We start from the raw sequence: 22,321 nt of genomic DNA, 5'->3' as shown, positions 1-22,321 counted from the left end.
ACATTGAAGAGTGCTCTTGACAAGCAATTTAAAACCAGTAAATGGGAGATGTCTTATGAATAGTGTAGTTAACAGAAATCTTTGAAAATTTAACTTTCTGACTGGCAAAATGCATTCTGGCTCTTCGGTCCTAACTGTAGTTCACATAGACTACTGTGAAAACATTTTTTAATCCACTGATTTTGAAAGGTCTGATTTGCCATTGTTCTTCTAATGTAGAATTTATTAGAATAAACAGTGGGAGTTTAGTGCTAGTATCTTAAAGTTATATATAGTAAATTTCAGTCATGAAGCTTGTTGTAGATTTATGCAAAAGCCAATAACTATATGATGCTCATTTGGTAGAAACATTGTAGTTAGTTATACAGAGACTTCCATTATAACAATTTTCTTATGTTTAGAACTTCCTGGAATGAAATTTTCCATTCTCGGTTTCAACCTAAAGTTGAACTGGTTTTGAAAAATTGAGTAAAATCCATTCTTCAGTTTTTGAAGTGTGCAAGGTTGGCAGAAATATACCTTATGCACTTCCAGATTATTTTAAGACATTTCTGACATTGCTCAGGCATCTTAACTAGGGCATTCTTCCGATTGGTTAGTCTTCCTCTGAGGACCTTCTCCCACTCTTATGTGCACATACACAAAGTAATAGTTTTAAAAATTTAGAAGTTCAGTATTGCACATGTGCTGTAAAACTGTTTGCTACTTGCATCAACAGTTCTCAGAATACCAAATATACCAGATTAAAAACTCAAAAGCACTTGTCCCTACCATACCACCTTTGTGACTTTTAATCAGTATAGCTATTCTTATTCTGATACTGTAATTTCAACAACTTCCTCGTTTAGACCTGTCTCTCCAGTTATACACATACCAGAGTGTACTGAAGGGTCACATAACTACCTAGATTAGAGAACTTTAGGTTCAGACCTACAATACTAATTTTGTTATAGCCAGTATCTAAAGAGAGAGCTTTCAAAATAGAAAACTGTTTTATAGATCAGTTTTGAATGCAGCAACTCTTTTTTTGACTTAAGATTTCAGGCCACAGCTGTCTGTTTAATCGTTCACTGTTTAAATAGTTATGTTCCAGCTATTAAAAGACCCCATGTTTTCAGCCCGGTGCCTTATACGTTTGTGTGGAATTTTAAAGCTGTAAGTGCAGGGCTATAAATGTGTGGAGTTTATAAACCTTTTTCCCGTTTCTTTATTTAAAAAAATACGAAATCATATGTTCGTGTAGTGTTGGTTAATATGAACTCTTATAAGTAAGGAAGCGAAAGGCTTCATACTAATGTTAAATCAGCCATGTTTCACGTTTGTATTCTTGTTGTAATGTAAATACTTGCTCTTCAGATGTTGATCTTTAAAACAAAATAAGACTGCCGTGAATACATTGCAACCCAGGTCCAAAATGTGTACTATCACCTTTACCACAGTAATACGGTTTTATTCATCTGTCAAATATTGGCCTGGGCTAGTTGGCAGAATTTTGCAAAGCTGTCATAAATGATGCAGCATATTTAACATGTCTGAATTAAGGATCTTATGCTAACTTCAACTTTTTAGGTCATTCATCATAATTACTGTAACATTTATAAAAACAGTATTTTGGTACTTTAATACTTGGAATCTTTAACATATGGAATAAACATGCCTAGGAATCAATTAACATGACTAAGGAAGTCATAGCTTTAATAGACCTTTTTTAGTTTCTTTTTGTTATGGAACAGCTTTACTGTTTGGTACAGATTTATTAGCAAAACATTTTAAGTGGCATTGAGAAATTCTGTCATGCTACTCTGACTTCAGACAGTGTTAAAATCAAACTAAATTTTACTTCTGATTTAAATTTTGATTTGAATAATGGTACACTTTTGCAAAGCGTGTGTGTGTTAGGCATAAAGTAAGATCTCTGCTATATTTAGATGAAATGTTTCAAGTTTTGGGTTTTTTTGGTACTTATTATTTTGTTGTTGTTTTAAGAACGACGGCGGTCTACTCCTGCTCCGAAAGAAGAAGAGAAAGTGAATGAAGAGCAGTGGTCTCTGAGGGAAGTCGTGTTTGTAGAAGATGTTAAGAATGTTCCTGTTGGCAAGGTTTGTTTAAAATGAATTCTGATTGCTTTCCATTTAATTGCTGTGAAATGATCTTTCCTTTCGATTGGCTGACTGTACAGTTGGTTTTACTTTGGCTGTAGAGTGACCCAATTTTGGGGACAGACGGGAGTATTGTTCGCTGTGCTTCTTCCCAGCACAACTTTTGTCATATTTTGAACATTTGTTCTTAACCCCGTCAGTGATGCTCATCAACTGCAAACATACTCTGAGTCCAAAATGCTGACTGTGAAAGAAGTAATCTTTGATTTTTCCCTAGACTTGATCCAAGTCTGTCTTTGCAAGAAAAGCACAAAGAATTGACCTTGCTCAAAAGTTCTTACAATTGAAGGAACGGTAGCCCCCTGGTTTGTCCAGCAAAATCGTGGTGGGTCAAATAAACTATATTTTGAGACAGCATCACCTGAAAATTTGTCTGGACAAATCTATTGATGAAATGGAATCCCAGAAAACAAACAAGAGCAAGGTTCGGGGTAGAAATAAACTGATATGTTTACTGGAGACTGGTAATAATTTTATTTCAATTTTTTCCAATATGGCACCATCAGGACACTTTCCTTTAGTCAAGAATGCCAGTTTGTGTGGTCCTATATATCTCAGGACCCCAAACTTCTCTCTCTACCCACATGTGAAGGTGAACCTGCCTTTAGAGATCTTGTGCGGGATCAAGAGTGCTGAAGGGGGAGATTCTGTCTCTACACTGTACTGCCCTTTGTTTCCAACACTCCTTTAGTTCTGGCTTTATGAAATTAGTTGGGAGGGATGAGGTCAGTTGGGGATGTTTCTGCAGTATTCTCCAAACTGGGGGGAGGGATAGCTCAGTGGTTTGAGCATTGGCCTGCTAAACCCAGGCTTGTGAGTTCAGTCCTTGAGGGAGCCACTTAAAGATCTGGGGCAAAATCAGTACTTGGTCCTGCTAGTGACAGCAGGGGGATGGACTCGACCTTTCAGGGTCCCTTCAAGCTCTATGAGATAGGTATATCTCCATATATTATAAAAGCTGGCACAATTTGTAGTAAACTGCAGAAACTTGCACTGCTTCCCTTTCTGAAAGGGGAAGATCCCACGATATATTTCCACTTCCTTGTATGGAGTATTCCTGCATAAGGGAGCATTGATTAGTTTATGTAAGAACACTCGAAAGCATTTGCAGGTTTCTCTTGGGGAGACAGTGTGTTCTAGTGGATAGGGCACTGGACTGGGAGTCGGGATACTTGGGGCTGGTCTACACTAGGGAGAGGATCGATCTAAGATACATAACTTCAGCTACGTGAATAACGTAGCTGAAGTCGAAGTATCTTAGATCGAGTTACCTACCGTCCTCACGGCGCAGGATCGACGTCCGCGGCTCCCCCTATTGACTCCGTTACCGCCGTTCGTGTTGGTGGAGTTCTGGAGTCGACAGGAGCGTGTTCGGGGATCAATATATCCCGTCTAGATGAGATGCGATATAGCAATCCCCGAGAAATCGACTGCTACCCGTTGATACGGCCGATAGTGAAGACTTACCCTTGGAATCTGTTACTATTTCTGCCACTGATGTGGTCTGTGACTTTGCAAAAGCCATTTAATCTATTTGCCTTTCATCTGTCTCTTCCATTTAGATTGTAAGCTCTTCAGAGCAGGGACAGTTTCTCACTGTATCTGTACAGTACCTGGCACAATGGTGCTAAATCTGGGGTGAGATCTCTAGGTGCCACTGTAATACAGATTTATTTTTATATATATATATATATAATATAATATATGCCTGTAAATTTTTACAACTTACAAAAGTCCACCAATTGCTAGTAAGGAGGCCCACCCTTCAGGACTACTCAGTCACCTTTGCTGTTTTTTTTTTAAATATAGAAGGCTAGATGACACCATAATAATGCAAACAGTGTTTCTAAAAGTAAAACTGTAACAGGTTCAAGCTATCAAAAAGAAAGGGACAGGTCCAGTTAATCTTTCCCTACCCACCAATCCCACTGCTTTCAAGAATACTTCCCACCTTCTCCTCCAGTAATCTTTGCAGACTCTCCTTTGTTTGAACAGAAATGAAGCCTGCAAAACCTATTCCTCTCTTCCAAGAAATGGTATCAGGCATGAATGAATAGTTCGGGGAAAAAAATAATTCTTAGTGTCCAATTCTTGTATTACCAGCCAAAACAATCACATAGTTGTACTGCTGTTATTCATGTCTGTCCTTTTGCCCTCGTTTTTCTAATCATGAGACCAACTTGACTTAGTGTAGAATGTGAACTCTTGATGGCCAGGAATGTGTTTTACGCACCATACTTATTTATGGTGCTGTTTTAATATCTATTTATATCTCTTAGATTGTAAATTCTTTAAGGTAGGGAAACATTACTACTTATATAACACTGTAAAATGTACAATGCAATGTAAATGTCAGCCAATTTTAAGTTTCAAGCAATAGTATAAAAACAGATAACAAAATAAAGATTTAGATAAACAGTAGCTTCTAGAACCCAGGATGCAAAAATAGACATGCACTTGTAACATCCGGTGAAAGAGGGCAGAGAAATGCAAGTTGCAACCTTACTGATTCAGATTGCTTAGCTTCTTTCTGCCCATGAAGTTGCGCAGAACAAGTTGGGGACACACTTAATATCCACTGGAAAAATACTGTTCATTATGCTTCTGTCTTGCAAGCCTCCCCAATAGCCAATCTTGTTCATCTTTCAACGGTAGTGTTGGTAATTGTTTAACCTTTTTTAACTCTTTATTGAATGGAAAGAGGATTTGGGTCCTCATATTTTAGATTTATACATTGCATGTATCATGAATTTTAGATGCATACAGACTTCCAAATGGCAAAGTTATCAAACATGTCAAAAAGACAAGATGGCCTGCCCGATTTTGGAATGGACTCAATCCTATTCTTTCCCATTCTCCTTTTCCTTTCTCCTTCTCCTCTCTTCCTCCTCCTCCTCCCCCTCCCCCAAAGCAAAAACACAAAATAACCCAGTCATCCCTCTGTGTGCCGCCACCATGTTTGGAACAGTAAATGTTTTGTACAAGCTCCTCTCCTGCAGTATGAAATCAGGGCTCTGACAGATCAGGGTTTCTGAGACTTCCACATCTTGAGGAAACTTCAGTGAAAATCTTCTCCTAAGGTCTGCTACCTTAGACACCTCAGATAACTGGAGAGGGGTGAAGCAGTCCCTCAAGTAACCAAAACTTTGAAGGTCAAAACCACAACACCTTAAAATTCATTCTCTTAATTTGTCTTCTGGTGAATCTCATGAGGCACAGGACTAATGTGACCTCTTTGAGAAATACTGCTTAGTAAGCAGGCAATGACAGGCTTCTTGCCGAGAGCAGTACTTGATTGCTATCTTCTAACCATCAGAAAGCATCTGAACTTCCCTATGATTTCTCTGTTTGGGGCACAGTGAAGAAAAATGTTTGGGTTTAGGGTAAAAGACCCTGTGGCTTATGTATTGTCACTCCAGGCTAATATTTCAGTTGCTCCAAAATTATAAAAATCTCAGTTAAAGTTTAAAAGGGAGGTTGAGTTTAGAGCTAGGGGCTTAGTTCAGAAACATTTCATGGTTAGATTGAACCAGCAAATAGCTTTCAAGAATCTAGATTCAAAAAAAGAAACTGTTCTGGCCTCTGGAAATTTTTAGTGCTGCCAGTGCACTTGACTGTGTGCAACAACTTTGCCTAAATTTATAATCTCTAGATGCTGTTAGGATACTGTGAAGACCAGGTGGTGTGATCTGTTTGTAGGACCCTATACAGAGGAATGAATAAGATCTGACCAGCTGTTTTTTGGGGAAGGGGGGAGGGAAGTGAAGTATCTTACCAGGACTCAGCCTCTGATCCTGGTAAGATACAGTCCTCATGTTTGTCCTGTTGTCCCATTGCTTGGCCTCTGCAGTGATTCTATTAACACTGGGCTCTGTCAGTTCCCCCATAGTCTGTACAGCAACCATGTTATAGAAACAGACCTCATGGAATTGGCAGGAATATTCTGATGTGTATTTGTTCCTTTGGTACTACACAGAAGGATGGTCTGAGTGCAGTAACTCCTAGTTTATTGTAGTCTTAAGACACTGGAAGACAGAAGAGCAGCAGAACTTGTCAGATGGAAGCTCTGACAAGGTTGAAGTTATTTCCCAGACCTGTATTGTTTCCTAGTCTTGATGTTCCACTTTAATCCTAAACTTCATGGGTTTAGAATGGAATCCAAAGCATATTCCTCAAAGCTCTGCAGGTCAAGGAGATCCTAATTAGAAGGTTGCCAACATGGTGAAAACGGATACAGGAACAGAGAGTGAATATTATTCAGCACCAAAGTCTTGCACCTGCTATTTTAACTATTAGACTCTGCTGCTTGGAATGGTTGAAATCTGAAATGTAGGAAAATTGGGTTGAAGCTGCTTCTGTCTTGTACTTTGGCAGCTGCAGTTCCATTTGGTCTGGAGCTTCCTATTGGCAGCGTCTATCGCTTCCCCAAACAACTTCAGTCTATCAATTGTATCCTGGATCAGGTGAGAGTTCAGAATAGTGTCCATTTCTAAGTTCATAAGCCAAAATTTTCCTCGGATTGTAGGGGATCTTGTGTGTAATACCCAAATTGGATTGAATATGTAAAAAAGCTTGGCCAGAAGATTGGGATATATCCTTTTAGGCAGTGCTTCAAATGTATTTAGTCTTAGTTTCTAGAATTTTTGCCTTTGTTCTCAACCTCATAGGAAAAATGCCTTAGAGGTGCTCACATCTAAGGGTACGTCTACACTGCGGGATTATTCCTATTTACATAAACCGGTTTTATCAAACATATTTTATAAAGTCGAGTGCACGCGGCCACACTAAGCACACTAATTCAGCGGTGTGCGTCCATGGTCCGAGGCTTGCATCGATTTCTGGAGTGTTGCACTGTGGGTAGCTATTCCATAGCTATCCCATAATTCCCGCAGTCTCCTCCGCCCCTTAGAATTCTGGGTTGAGAGCCCAGTGGCTGATGGGGCAAAAATCATTGTCGTGGGTGGTTCTGGGTAAATGTCGTCAGTCATTCCTTCCTCCGGGAAAGCAACGGCAGACAATCATTTCGCGCCCTTTTTCCCTGGATTGCCCTGGCAGACGCCATAGCACGGCAACCATGGAGCCTGTTCAGCTCTTTTTTTTTTTACAGTCACCGTATGTGTACTGGATGCCGCGGACAGAGGCGATACTCCAGCGCTACACAGCAGCATTCATTTGCTTTTGCATGATAGCAGAGACGGTTACCAGTTGTTCTGTACCATCTGCTGCCAGTGTAATTTGGCAATGAGATGATGGTTATCTGTCCTTCTATACTATGTGCTGCTATCATGGGTGCCCCTGGCTGAGATCGGCTGGGGGCGCAAAGGCAAAACTGGGAATGACTCCCCGAGTCATTCCCTCCTTTATGTTGTATCTAAAAATAGAGTCAGTCCTGCCTAGAATATGGGGCAAGTGTACTAGAGAAGCCGTGTATCAGAGAGCACAGCTGCTCTGTGTCAGATCCCGCAGAAATGATGAGCTACATGCCATTCACGGGGGGTGCCCCTGCAACAACCCCACCCGTTGCTTCCCTCCTCCCCCAACCTTCCTGGGCTACCGTGGCAGTGTCCCCTCCCATTTGTGTGATAAAGTAATAAAGAATGCAGGAATAAGAAACAGTGACTTGTTAGTGAGATAAAATGAGGGGGAGGCAGCCTCCCGGTGCTATGACAGTCCAGGCAGGACTTTAAGCAGTGTGGGGGAGAGGAGCCCAGTATGCCGCTGCTATGATAGTCCAGGCAGTACAGAATTTTTTCTTTACACAGGAAAGGGAGGGGGCTGATGGAGCTCAGCCCCCAGTTGCCATGATGAAGATGGTTACCAGCCATTCTGTACCATCTACTGGGAATGACCGAGAATCATTCCTATTTTCACCCAGGCGCCCCCGGCCAGCCTCACCTGAAGCCAGCCAGGAGCACTCACGGGTTGATAAGAAGGACGGTTACCAGTCCTACTGCACCGTCTGCCACCAAAGAGGGGAGAGGAGCGGCTACAGCTCTTTACTGCTGCAGCATCGCATCTACCAGCAGCATTCAGTAGACATAGGGTGACATTGAAAGAAGTCAAGAAATGATTTCTTTCCCTTTTCTTTCATGTGGGTGGGTGGGGGAGTAAATTGACGAGCTATTCCCTGAGCCACGCCGGACAATGTGTTTGACCCTACAGGCATTGGGAGCTCAGCCAAGAATGCAAATACTTTTCGGAGACTGCTGGGGACTGTGGGATAGCTGGAGTCCTCAGTACCCCCTCCCTCCCTCTATGAGCGTCCATTTTAGTCTCTGGCTTCCCATTACGCTTGTCACGCAGCAAGCACACAGCACGTAGCCTGTAGATTTTTTTTTTCAAATGCTTTGGCATTTCGTCTTCTGTAATGGAGCTTTGATAGAACAAATTTGTTTCCCCATACAGCGATCAGATTCAGTATCTCCCATATGGTCCATGCTGGAGCTCTTTTTGCATTTGGGGCTGCATTACCACCCGTGCTGATCAGAGTTCCACACTGGGCAAACAGGAAATGAAAATCAAAATTTCGCAGGGCTTTTCCTGTTTACCTGGCCACTGCATCCGAGTTGAGATTGCTGTCCAGAGCGGTCACAATGGTGCACTGTGGGATACCACCCGGAGGCCAATACCGTCAATTTGCGGCCACACTATCCCTAATCCGATATGGTAATACCGATTTTAGCGCTACTCTCGTTTGGGAGGAGTACAGAAACCGATTTAAAGAGCCCTTTATATCGATATAAAGGGCCTCATAGTGTGGACGGGTACAGCGTTAAATCGGTTTAACGCTTCTAAAATCGGTTTAAACGCGTAGTGTAGACCAAGCCTAACATGGTCCCCTAAAAGGTGTGTAGCTCCTTTTTCATGGCTGTACTTGTCTTAATCCATTATTTCTTTAGGCATGGCCTTTTGTACATGCTCTGAGGGTAAGGAAGTAGTCTTCTCTTTACATAAAGTTATATATGGATATATATATTAAATATACATGTGGGTTATATTGAAATAGGGCAAGCTATTAAACTGGTCCTGTTCAGTCCCACGGTGAATTGGTTAAAAGTATAAAATTGCACTTTCACTTGGCTAGCTGTACTGCTTTCCGGAGAGGAAATCCAGTCACCCTGGAGAGATGGAATATTTATGCAGGTTACCAGTAGACCCTTCAAAAATGTAATTTCTGAAAGGATTGGCTCTGTAATAGTCATCTTCCATGTTCCTTAATACCTGGGGAGTGTTCGGCAAACATAGTCTTCTACACTGAGCCCTAAGGAGCAGAACCTCAGCAGAATTGCCTCCATTTGTTGCTGAAGAACAGAATGTGCCATTGAACATTTTATTTTCCTGATTGTTCAGAATATTTTTTTCTCCACTTTGCTTTTTTAGTATAACTTAATGAAATGCACAAAAGAATGTGTGTGTGTTCAGTGTTAGTAAATGCATATCTCTATGTATGGTACGTGGCAAATTGACTCAAATATTTCCTTTTCAATCAATATTTTAAAATATTGAAAAACTAAGGTGGAATATAAGCGGAATGCGGCAGAAATAGAGCAGATGCCATGGAAAGTGAATTTTGCTTTTGGAAATATATTTAAACTTCAGTGTTTTTATCTGCTTGTCTTCTAAATAAGTTAGTCTATTTAATGACAACTCTTAGAGGCTACTCGTACTGAATGTACGACTGTACAATAGATGCATATATCCTGTTACTGAAACTGTATTTTCGTTTTTGATGGCATTTGCACAAATTGTGAGAAGTTACACTAGCAGTTCGGAATATCTGTAGTAAACAATTCTGTTTCTGAAAGATATGTCTAAATCAAGTATTTTTATTAAAAAGAATAAAATAATAAAACACCAGGGGATAATAGTGAGCTTCTTTCATTGAATTGAGACTAAAATAAACTGGGAATAAAAATGAGTCTGAGCTACTTGACTAGTAAAACAGAAAAAATTTGCTGTTGTATACTGGTCAATTAATCTTTCTCTAAACGCAAATATATAATAGATCCAAACTCTTGGGTCTGTGTTCTCTGTGTGTAACTGGGATCAGAGCATCCAGTTTTTACTTCCCAGTTGGTTGCTTAATTTGTCAGTGGGTGGTCCATCCCGACTAGTCTGACACACAAAAGCCAATAAATACTGTAGCATCCGCCAATGAAGGAGCTACCTTAGTGCTCTTTTTTTCAGGAGCTCACTTTTCATCCGTTCTCTCCCAAATCTTTTTGAATGAAGGTTTCCCCAAGTTTTCCTAAATCAATTCTGACTATTAGTTTCTTTCTAAATAATGTTCAGTTTTGGTGCTTTGCCTTTAAAAAACAGTTTCCTTTTAGGGTCACTGCATTTTTCTTATTCTGTCAGTATTTCTTTTTTACTGAATATATGAAAAGCAGGTCAGTTGCTTTAAATGGTTACGGAAGTGTGATCAGAAGAAGTCTAGAGCAGATTTGCTTTAGGAAGATGTGTTGATCTTTTAGATGCTGGGGACAGCTCGAACTTTTTCCCCTGTTGCAGGTTATGTAAGTCTTGAAGATGGGAAAGGAGGCAACGTGAAAGATGGCCTCATAACTTCTATCAGGAGCACTGAGAGCTAAGACTCTGTACAGAAGAGGCACAAATCAAAACTTCCATAGCAGCACTTAAACAGTCATTTGTGAGTTCCCGTGCGTAAGAGCAGTGGTTGTGCCAAGGCTTCAGTGTGGTCTCAAACACTCAATCTACATCGCTGGTCACTGGAGAAACTGGCACTGAATCCTCCCTTAAAGTGTAGATTATTTACTGACATTTCCTATGCATAGTTTTTCCCTGGAATGCCTGGATCAAACTGCTTGAGTCCTCCATGCAATATCATTCTTTCATTAGCATTCCTGCTAGCTAAACTCTGGTCTAAAACATGTTCTCTTTTGGCAGGGCCAGGTTTGTGGCATTACACCATGTTCTTACAGCTTGTCAACCCTGTATGTTCTGTATTAATTGACACGGCATAGGGCATCAAGCTCACTCCCATCTCTGGGTGATTGTGCCATATGCTTTGGCACCAGTGCCTCTGATACTGCTGGTTACCTTGTTGCCATTCTTGGTGCCATCTGTCTTTATACAGGGTGTTAAGGTATTCTTTCTCCATCAGTGCATCTACTTCCGCATACCACTTGGCCACCTGAGACTGGTTGGGAGAAGGGTTGGGAGTCCATAGGCATCTCTGTTACCCTGAAGATTTAGAGGGAAGCTCTCCTACTCCTTACAACTCCGTAGGAGTAGAGGAGGGTGCAGCAGTTGACTAGTGAACAAAATATTTTGTTTCCTTGCAGGCAGGGTACGTGCACAAATTTCACTTAATTTGGAGGCTAGCAAAAGCTCCAGAGTTGTTGTTGTTCCTTGAGATGAAGGCTTTAGTAAATCTGAAGGCGGATCTCATCACCTGATTATGACTAATACTTTCATCTTTTGTTGGACCTTCATTTGTCCTAGAAGCCTCAAAAGTTACAGGAGCATAGCACTTTTTCTGCTGATTTTTCTCTTATACTTTTGAGAGACTGGTGACTGCAGCTGGAATGACCAAGGGACACGATGACTTTGCAGTTTGGCGATTTAATGAACACAGTGCTAAACCGAGGAGCTTACTTGACGCAAGCATACCAGTCTTGCATATGTAATGTACTTGTCCTTGAAGAGATGCTCCACTTAGAATTTCAGAAGAAGTGGCCTGAGTGGCTTTCGACTGCTTTGTAAGGGGAAAGACGGATGTAGTGTAAATGTTCCTGGGTATGCGTGGCTACATTCTTAGACTCAGGAGTTTTAGTAGTAAACTATTTTTGAGATTGGATTAGGGCAGATAAGACCACGCTGTTCACTGGTTACTGTCATGCGGCTCCTTTCTGTAGTCATTCCAAATACTGGATTAGGGGTAGGCGTTAAGAAATACACCTAAACAAATAGGTGCACAGGAGCCCAGTAACTGCAGAAGAATAATGCCCCTAATAACTAGGGACCTCGGAGTTAAGACTTACCATCTCAGACCAAACTTCTGTGCTCTGACAAAAAGGTTCAAGGTAAATGAAACTACTTTTCAGCTGTATCTCAAAGTTTTTAGTGACACATCAATTATGTTTGTGTTCTGCTTGTAGGTACTAAAAGTGGATGGTGCCTATGTTGCTGTGAAATTTCCAGGCACATCTAGTAATGCAAACTGTCAGAGCAGCTCCGGTTCAGATCCTGATCCTTCTTCCCTTCTCCAAGATTGTAGGCTGCTCAGAATAGATGAACTCCAGGTACGTTGAATGGAGAAATAAAAAACAGGAATTTGAAATTTCCTCATGGTGTTTGCATACTGAGATCTTACTCTTGTGTTTTAGGTAGTCAAAACTGGTGGGACTCCAAAAGTTCCAGATTGCTTCCAAAGGACTCCTAAAAAGCTGTGTATTCCTGAAAAAACAGAGATTCTAGCAGTGAATGTAGATTCAAAAGGTAAGTGTTTTCTGTAAACTACCCTGCTGCACTTCTAAGAAGTGTTCTCTCCCCTCTGCCCCTTTTTTGTGGAAAACATTTCAACTGTCAAATTAAGGTGCATGCTTATCTGCGTTGATTAACAAATAATTACAGATGCAATAGTTTGCATGTGTGTTGTGTTGTATTACAGAATGCCACCAATGAGAGAGGTTAATTTTTTTCTTTCTTGTTCATGTACCCATGAAGGAGTGCATGCTGTCCTGAAGACTGGGAACTGGGTTCGATACTGCATATTTGACCTTGCTACTGGGAAAGCTGAGCAAGAAAATAACTTCCCCACTAGCAGCATTGCTTTCCTGGGTCAGAATGAGAGAAGTGTTGCCATTTTTACAGCTGGACAGGTTTGTTTGGGTTCTTTTGTTAATTTCCCTGTTAGATTTTAGTCGTTTAACTTCTCAGAGCGTCAGTTTTCCTAATCTGTAAAATGAGAATGCTGCTTCCTTTTCTAAAACTTGTTTAAGATTTGGAAGAGCTGGGATTTTTAAATGGTTTAAGGGAGCTAGGCATCCAACTCCCTTGACTTTCATTGGAAGTTAGGCACTTAAACACTTAAGCATGTCTGAAATCCCCATATCAGTACTTTGAAATCCTTAGATAGAAGGCGCAAAATATTTTTATTACAGAGGAGGCAGCTGTCTGCTGTTTGCTTCAGTGAAGACTTCAGCAAACAGCAGATATGGCTGTGTTCAGGAGGAAAGTAGATTTTCATCTGGCCCATTTCTGAACATTTGAATATAGCAAAAACTATTTCATGCTAGTGTGTGTTAAGCTTGTTAAGCATCTGTCTAATAGGATGTGAAGTGCATGTGTCTGTAAGGAGCTTAATGAACACTTAATCACTGACACATGGCTGTGTGGCACATCCTATTTTAGGAGCATTCTGAACTACTAAGTCCCCTTGAAGCACTTCCAGAAGACTGAAACTTCTTAAATGTTTCTCAGACCCAAGATCTTATTAAATGGAGCCTTCTCTTTGGGTTCCTGTGGCATCAAGGTTGATCAGATTCCAGTGATGGTGTAAAGATGAATAGGTCTGGCTGTGCTTTTGCAATATTTTCGAAGTCAGAGCTGCTAACTCTTGTGATGTTGATCTGCTTCTTTTAAGTTTGTCATTCCCATCCCCCCTTTAAAATAATAGAAACTGGGGGTCAAAGGTATATTAAATCACTGTAGAATTTGCATGGCTAAATACATAAGTCAGATAATCCCAAACTTAGGTTGAATATGCAGATTTAACTCAGTATTGTAATGCATATGTAAGGGCCATCTGTAACTGCATATTTTAATGCAGATTAGTATATAAAGGCTATAGAGAAAATCACACACACACACACGTTGTGTAGGCAGTCCATGATTGTAACCTTGCTTAGGTTACATATAAGTGAATAATGGATCTGCAGGCATACATAGGTATTTAGAAGAAGAAACAGAAAAAATAATTTTCAGTGATTTCTGCAAGCCACATCTTTAGTACAGATATGTAAGAAAATTTTATTGTCAAAGATCCTCTGAAAATTTGTAGAATTCAATGTTTCCATTCAAGTTTGTTTGTAAACAGTATTGTTTGTCAATAAATTATGGCGTCAAAGATCCTGGTATTGTCTTAGGATTGGTACATATTTCATTTTAATTAAGGTTGAATTTTAATTTTTTGAAGTAAATGGACACTTATTTGTGCTATTGACTGTGCTGTGCTAAGCACTTCCCAGTCATTCAAGAAGTGGTAGCTCTTGCCCCAAGGAGCTCAATCTAAAAAGAGGTAGAGAGAGGTTATGAATTTCAAATCACCTAGATTTCCTGTGGGCAGCATGACAGAAGTGAGTCTTTAGGAGGGATTTAAATGTGGAAATACATATTATATGATTTTGCAAAATGGTGATCTGGTGTTAATTTATTTTTATGTAGGAATCTCCTATTATTCTTAGAGATGGAAATGGAACTATCTATCCAATGGCAAAAGATTGCATGGGTGGAATAAGGGATCCCGACTGGCTTGATCTTCCACCTATTAGTAGTCTTGGAATGGGTGTTCATTCCTTAACAAATCTTCCTGCTAATTCAACCATTAAAAAGAAAGCTGCTATCATCATCATGGCTGTTGAGGTAAAGTTCTATGTTTTGCTTACTTCATTACTATATGGTAATCTTAATAACTGCTTTTTTTAAAATGGTAAATTAAAGCATCTTGGTATTTAATTCTTTAAATTACCATTACATTTCTACTCTTCTGTCATTTTAAATTCAGTAATGTTTTATAAACCTGAAAACCAAACGCAGCTATTTAGTAAACCAAAAGGTCTTTGACATGATTCCAGTGTGAGATTTTTAAATTATTATTTTATAATTGTTAGAATTATTAGGGATTATGCTTCTAAAGTTTAAAATATTGACTAGTGACTCTTGCATGATATTGTATTGTTCTATTATTGAATGTATGTGCTTTCTCAAGTGATCAGAAGTTTGCCATGTTACTGTAAATGCACTACAGTTTGCCTGTAATTTGAACTAGTGCAGGAAATGTTAAAGGAGAAATTGTAGGAGTGATTTCTTGTGAATCTCCATTGTTGCGACGTATAAAATCTTTGGGGAAGGACCTCTTGCTTGAATCCTCTGTAGAGTGCCATATACACCTATAGCACCATATAAATAATTATACAATATATTGAATACTAGTTTATGCAAAATGCCAAACATGCTAGAAGAACCTCCACTACTTCCTCTTAAATGGTTAGTGTGGTGTGTTAGCAGATTCCCTAAAGCAGCGGCTCTCAAACTTTTTTTTACTGGTGACCCATTTCACATAGCAAGCCTCTGAATGTGATCCCCCTTATAAATTAAAAACACTTTGTTATATATTTAACACCATTATAAATGCTGGAGGCAAAGCAGGATTTGAGGTGGAGGCTGACAGCTGACAACCCCCCGTGTAATAACCTCAGGACCCCTGAGGGGTCCCAACCGCCAGTTTGAGAACCCCTGCCCTAAAGGATGAATTTATCATATGTGCTGTACTGCTGCACATCATATTAAACCTATATTGAGTCTTGCATTGGGGTACTCCACATTTTTAGGAGGAAAAGGGGCCACCCAGACAATTTCAACCTCCCCATCCCACTTCTACCAATCATTAAGAAAAAACCCTATAAAAGCCAGTTCATATAGACCACTTGTTGTGTTCCTTGAGTCCTACAATTTTGCTGTGGTACATAGTCATGAATCATAGAAATCCTGTATCTTTTGAATTGATGTAACCGGGTATGATGCCAAGAGCCAAGCATTGGTAGTTTGACAGATGCTTGGTATTTCAGCATGTCCTTTTTCTTCAATTTTCTTTTATTATTTGCTTATAGTAGAAATGACATTCAGTCTCAATATGAGATGATGTTGAGTTCATAACATTAAAAAAAAGTTCTAGTATATTTGTATTCAGCACTTCCTGTGTTACTAGTGAACATCTTATACTTAAGTTTTTGCATGTTCATTTTTCAATGCAAAGCCAGAAATATCTAGAATTGTTTGTCTAAATTTTTTGTTCCATTTTATTAAAGTCTTTCTTCCTTTTTCTGAGCGCAGAAACAGACTTTAATGCAGCATATCCTCCGATGTGACTATGAGGCCTGCAGACAATACCTGATGAATCTTGAACAAGCTGTTGTCTTGGATCAGAATCTACAAATGCTACAGACGTTCCTCAGCCACAGATGCGATGGAAATCGTAATATTCTACATGCTTGTGTATCCGTGTGCTTTCCAACCAGTAACAAAGAAACTAAAGAGGAAGAGGGTGAGCAATGTATCATGAGAGCCTCTTTGAATCTACCTTTTTTTAATACAGTTTCAAGAATATTTGAAGGAGAGCCAAAATTTTCAAAACAAGTGCCTAAAATGTGGGACCTAAAATAAATGACCTAACTTTTCAAAGGTGTGGAGCTTATGCAGCTCCCATTTACTTCATTGGGATTTGTGGGAGCTCAGTGCTACTTTATTTAGGTGCTTAACTGTGGTTTTAGGACACACTTAGAGCACCCAGATCTGAAAATTTTAGATTGTCCCTTTATATCATTATTAGCTTGGGGTTTTTTTTTATACACACACAAAGTGTTCAGGTTTTCTTTCCAGGATTATCAGATAACTTGTCTAATGTTTACTGGTGTCTTCGGTATTTCTTCCATTGAGATATCTGTATTGGAAAATATGAACACAGGGCTTTCTGTTGATGTAAAGGACTGACATTTTTTATAGCTTTTAAAATACTATTGCATCAAACCCCCCCAAAAAAACTACATGAAAAGAACATTAAGTTTGCAAAGTCAAATGCTCAAAAGATGGGAAATGCCAGAATTAAAACTACTCTTGCAATTTTAATTCAGCCTCCTTCTGCATATGCATTATGATACAGTCTTTAATTACATGATCACATACTATTGTTTCCACAGGGCTACTTCATTCAGTGCACAAGATGGACAGTGCTCACCAAATGGGTAGCTATTCAATATTTCTTTTATCCTCATCATTCAATGTGTGGCCCCATTCCTTATTTATTGTACACCATCCAAACCCTGCACTGAATAAAGATTTAACTTCCTGATGGGCTTTACTGTGGTGCTCTCATAGTAGTATCTTGGTTCTTTACAGGTTTCGGAGTAGCAGCCGTGTTAGTCTGTATCCGCAAAAAGAACAAGAGTACTTGTTGCACCTTAGAGACTAACAAATTTATTTCAGCATGAGCTTTCGTGAGCTACAGCTCACTTCTTCGGATCATAGAATGGAACACACAGACAGGAGTCATTAATGAACTTACCTTCATAATGCCACTGTGGTGACTGGGTGGTATCATCTCTGTTTTACGCGTGAGGAACTGAAGCATAGAGAGTAAATCTGGAAGTGCCAACTAATTTTGGGTGCCCAGTTTGAGAAGCCATGGGCCTGATTTTTTTCCCAAGTATTTAGCAATTTATAGCACTCTCCATTCAGAGCACAACTCCCGTTAATCTCAGTTGCTGTTGTAGAAGTGTGGATCACTCACAAGTCAAACCCCATGTGTCTCAGGTTGGTTACCCAAAGAGCACATAATGATCACCAGTGGAAAATTTGATTTGTGACTTTGCCACAGAGTTTCTATATGGCACTGGGTGGGGGAGAAGGGGGAAGAAATAGAATCCAATTCTTTAGAGTGGAATACAGCTGCCTTAACTGCAAGACCATCCTTTTTCTTCCTGCAGTTCCTGGTCTCATTTATTACACACCTTCCAATTTCTGTGACAAAAATGAGGCAGGGGTTCTACAGATGAAAGCCTCATTCACTACACAGCAGTGATTCCCAGAGCACTGTCCATCATGTGCACTGATTGAGGCAGTGGTCCTTTGGGAAAAAATACTGTGTGATCATGTAATTAAAGACTGTACTAAAATGCATATCCACAAGAGGACTGAAATAAGGTTGCATTGGCTGGCAATCTTAATTCTCTCTCTCTCTCTTCCTAATTTTAAATACTTGACTGTGTAACCTTAACATTCTTTTGACATTTTTTTTATTAAATGTAATTTACCAGGTTTCCTTAAAACTTAAAATCCAAAAAGATAAAAATTCCATCATGTGGAGTCATATTGACTCCTCTCCTTCTTATAAGTAGGGTTGGGCTCTTTAGTTCCCATGCACAGTCTTCCCTACTTGAGCTAACAGTAGCAGCAGTGGTAGAATGTTATCTTCTGTTGACCTGCCACTAGACAGAGATGGCAGCAAAGGAATGTTGACTCAGGAATAATGGATTCAATTTCAGGTTCTGTAGAGGGTGTGTTTGAGTTTCTCAATGAAATAGTTAAAATTTTTATAACATGGACTGAACTGTTCATCTCTTTCTGAGAACAGCTGAACCAATTTGGCTTCAACTTTTGAAAAAGACATAAGCCTAAGGTAGTCAGCATGAAGTTTCAGTCCAAATGGCTCGAGTCTGGCAAAGCTATAAGCAACTGAAACAGGGTCTTATAATGGAAAATGTCAGGCAACATTAAATATACGTGTTAGTACTGGTACCACTTATAATGATGTGTATGCTTTTATATATAGACAGTACCAATACTGTAACCTCAGAACTTTGATCATATTAAAGTAGAAACCTTAAGCAGTTCTAGTTAAATGCTATTACAGAAATGCTTGTGACATTTTTTAACTCAGAATATAAATCCAGTGTGGTGGTTTTTTACAGTTTCACATTATCTGCCTGAATAAAATAAACTCAGAAAATGACCTTGTAAACTGCATTAACTACTTAACTGGAAATGTTTTGTTTTTAACTTGTATCTTGCTGAACAGTATTTCTAATGACTTTTACTGATGCCTATTTTGAGATTCTGAACTAGAATATTTCATAGGGAAGTAAGTAAAGGACTATTTCTCATTATCCAGACAGAAGCACTAAAAGTAAATGACTTAGGCCTTGTCTACACTGGCACTTGACAGCGCTGTAACTTTCTCGCTCAGGGATGTGAAAAAACACACCCTTGAGCGCTGCAAGTTTCAGCTCTGTAAAGTGCCAGTGTAGACAGTGCACCAGTGCTGGGAGAGGGTAGCTATTCCCCTCGTGGAGGTTGTTTTTTCAGCTCTTTCTCCCACCCTGGTGCTGCAACTACACACCTGGGGCAGCGCTTTAACTGTGCTAGTGAAGACATGCCCTCAGTCATTTTTGGATTTTTAGTTACCACAGTGGTGTTGTGTTTAGATGATTGGCTGTTTCTCAGGAATGTTGTAATCTAGACAAAATGGTTCTCTTTGAGAGAAACCTTTTATACTGAATTATACAATTCTTTTTGTAAAACTTTTATTCTAATACACAAAACAATGAAAATGTCTTGCTGATCCTATTTGTTGTACCATAGATTTTTGTCAGAATTGCCTGCACGATATTGTTTTGATTAACTTTATTGGGTTGACACCTCAGAGAATTTCAGAGGGGAGTGCTATGCAATTGTTTCTTTTGCAATGACTTTTCAAATGCTGGTTCCCTTTGGCACTCATGCCCTTTGTATGTTTGTACAGCCATTAGAGGAGATTTAAGACTCTTTGGGTTGTCGTATATAAAGATACTAATAGTTCTATACCTTATTCGTTGAATCCAGAGTCTTATTCCAATAATTATTGCACACAGCAATAATATCTGGATACCACTTGCAAAATGAAAAACATAAGATCCATGTTTTTGCAGATCATAAAGCACATTCTATGCAATCATTTCCCATCAACAGCTATTTTCCTCCTAGAGCCAGGGAATTTGCAACTGGAAAACTAATTGAATTTAAAACAAACATTCTGAGTTTGCAGGAGAGTCTTTAAGATGTAGTTAAGATCCCTGTGTTAACTCCTTTTTTTATAATGATACTTTATTTAAGATTTGGCACCAAATGTTTTTCTTAATGTTTCAGAAGCAGAGCGCTCTGAAAGGAATACATTTGCTGAAAGGCTTTCTGCGGTTGAGGCTATTGCAAATGCAATCTCAGTAGTATCAAGTAATGGTCCAGGAAATCGGGCAGGATCATCAAGCAGCAGAAGGTATAGACTGGTTTTACCAAGCTTGTTTTGTACTTTGAGTACCCCTCATATGTTAATGAAACTATAAAAGGTGATATTAGGAATATCAATTTCAATATTCTCATTTACTTTGCCATCATAGAAATTACACTTTAATGTACAGAGACCACACACGTTGAAATCATAAGCCTATTCTAGAAGAGGTTTGTTTTGCCTTTTAGCTGTGGTCAAGCATGGGGTGCTGTTGTCAGATTAAGGAGAAGGAAATGGGGGTGTAGTGATTAAAGTGCAGGAGTGAGGGCCAGACAGTCTTGGCTCTGTTTCTAGCTCTAGCATGGACTTGTGGGCATCTCTCTTAACTATTCTGGCCTTCAGCTTCCTCAGCTGCAAAGTGGCATTAGTACTTATCTACAATCTGGAGATTTAGAGGCTTTAATTGTGGTTTATAAAGCACATTATAAAGTGCAATTAATTAAAGAGTCTAAGAATAAAAGTGTTATAGAAATGTTTGAAAATTGCTGCTTATATTTACATCTTAAGAGAACTTCTAGGATAAGCTAATGATTTCAGTGTGTGTGATCTCTATCTAAATCACAAGGTGTCCCTATTTATTTGCCTGCTGCAAGACCTCTAATTTCATTAAGTGCTCCCCCCCCCACAAGCCCTCAGATCTGAGTGGTATCTACATTTATAGATGTTTAGGACAGAACCTACAGATAAGTGTAATGAGTAGCTATCTTTCAAGTATCCGGTTCCAGAGCCATTCCTCCGTTTTCCTTTGACTGGATGGGGAGTCTGTATGATATTTGTGCTTTGACTGTCTCGCCAAAGCATAAATCCACATGAAATAAAACAGTCCTTTGCCATCCCTGGGCCATAGTCCTCTACTCCATATCCATACAGTCTTCCCTTTTGATGCAAGGGAGTAAAAGGTGGAGCCTTCCTCTTACTCTCTCTGGAATACCCAATCTTGCAACCTCTAAATAAGAGCAGGTGCATATACAAGGACTTTTAAAGGGAACAAGACCCAATAACAGAAGTACTGGGCCACAGCGGCCCTTAAAGGGCCAATATATCCTGCTACAATAGAATGTTGGGAGGAAATGTTAAAATTATTGCTTGACTGATGATCTCTCTGTACCTAAGACAATTATAGGAATAAAAGAAGTTTGGGTTGCCTTTAACTACAGAAGTTTTTCTTTTAAGTATATTACCTAATTATAAATCAATGTGGAAGTGAATTTGTTCTGTTTGGTTTGTATTCAGTTTGAGATTAAGGGAGATGATGAGAAGATCCTTGCGAGCAGCTGGATTGGGTAGACATGAAGCTGGAGCTTCATCTAGTGATCACCAGGACCCAGTTTCTCCACCAATAGCTCCTCCCAGCTGGGTTCCTGATCCTCCTGCAATGGATCCTGGTAAGATTGCTAATGTATCAGTTGATGTGAGTGTAAAACTAGACATGATTAAAAAAGCAACAAACTAATGACTTAGACACTAAATTTTAAATTCACCTTCAGAGACTGAAATGTTAAATGTCCTGAAGAGTAAGTATTGTCAGTAATGGAGTAATCAGATGTACTTTTTGTATGGAAGCAGTGATTTAGAATTTAAAAGCACTTATTCAAACTGGTACAATAAACAAAATTTGTTTAAAATGCTGTTGCCAAACTTTTTTAAAGTATTTGCTCTAATGTTGGCTATATTGATGTCAGTCTAATTACATGACTTTTTGCTAAAAGCAAAGTGTCAGTTAAATATAAAGAACAGGTATATAGTGTCGCTAGAATACTGCAGAAAAAGCTTGTTGTTAGAATGTACATCAATATATTAAAAAAAATTCCTGCTGTTCTGTTTACTGAAAGATGGTGACATTGATTTTATCCTGGCCCCCGCTGTGGGATCTCTTACCACAGCAGCGACTGGCACTGGCCCAGGACCTAGCACCTCCACCATACCAGGTGAGAACCTGCTCTTTATCTGGATATGCTTGGGCAGAGGAGGAGGGAATCACGAAAGCTACCTTTTGATAGGTTTTTGTGTATCCCAACTGCTGCTCTTTTGTAAATACAGATAGCTTTGGCTTGAAGCAGCATTTTACCACTATTCTTAAACTTATTTTTATGTAAAGCAC

General features: G+C 39.4%; 1 protein-coding gene across 12 annotated transcripts in view; it reads left to right on the top strand.

The window, feature by feature from the left end:
* UBR5 (ubiquitin protein ligase E3 component n-recognin 5) overlaps positions 1-22,321 on the top strand; it is a 151,970-nt gene that overhangs the window by 75,335 nt on the left and 54,314 nt on the right. For 7 of the 12 annotated variants that reach the window (XM_050940483.1, XM_050940474.1, XM_050940476.1 and 4 more), the window contains 10 exons: positions 1,987-2,099; positions 12,281-12,424; positions 12,509-12,620; positions 12,849-13,003; positions 14,568-14,765; positions 16,236-16,446; positions 17,099-17,143; positions 20,082-20,208; positions 21,454-21,605; positions 22,053-22,148. In XM_050940483.1, the coding sequence (XP_050796440.1) occupies positions 1,987-2,099; positions 12,281-12,424; positions 12,509-12,620; positions 12,849-13,003; positions 14,568-14,765; positions 16,236-16,446; positions 17,099-17,143; positions 20,082-20,208; positions 21,454-21,605; positions 22,053-22,148 (1,353 nt within the window). The remainder of the gene's footprint in view (positions 1-1,986; positions 2,100-12,280; positions 12,425-12,508; positions 12,621-12,848; positions 13,004-14,567; positions 14,766-16,235; positions 16,447-17,098; positions 17,144-20,081; positions 20,209-21,453; positions 21,606-22,052; positions 22,149-22,321) is intronic. The other 5 variants (XM_050940482.1, XM_050940481.1, XM_050940479.1 and 2 more) reach the window with 3 other exon arrangements.

The sequence above is a fragment of the Gopherus flavomarginatus genome, chromosome 2, assembly GCF_025201925.1.
Source record: "Gopherus flavomarginatus isolate rGopFla2 chromosome 2, rGopFla2.mat.asm, whole genome shotgun sequence".
Classification (NCBI taxonomy): domain Eukaryota; kingdom Metazoa; phylum Chordata; order Testudines; family Testudinidae; genus Gopherus; species Gopherus flavomarginatus.
The sequence above is the reverse complement of the archived record's forward strand: the minus strand, read 5'-3'. Positions and strand labels throughout refer to the sequence as shown.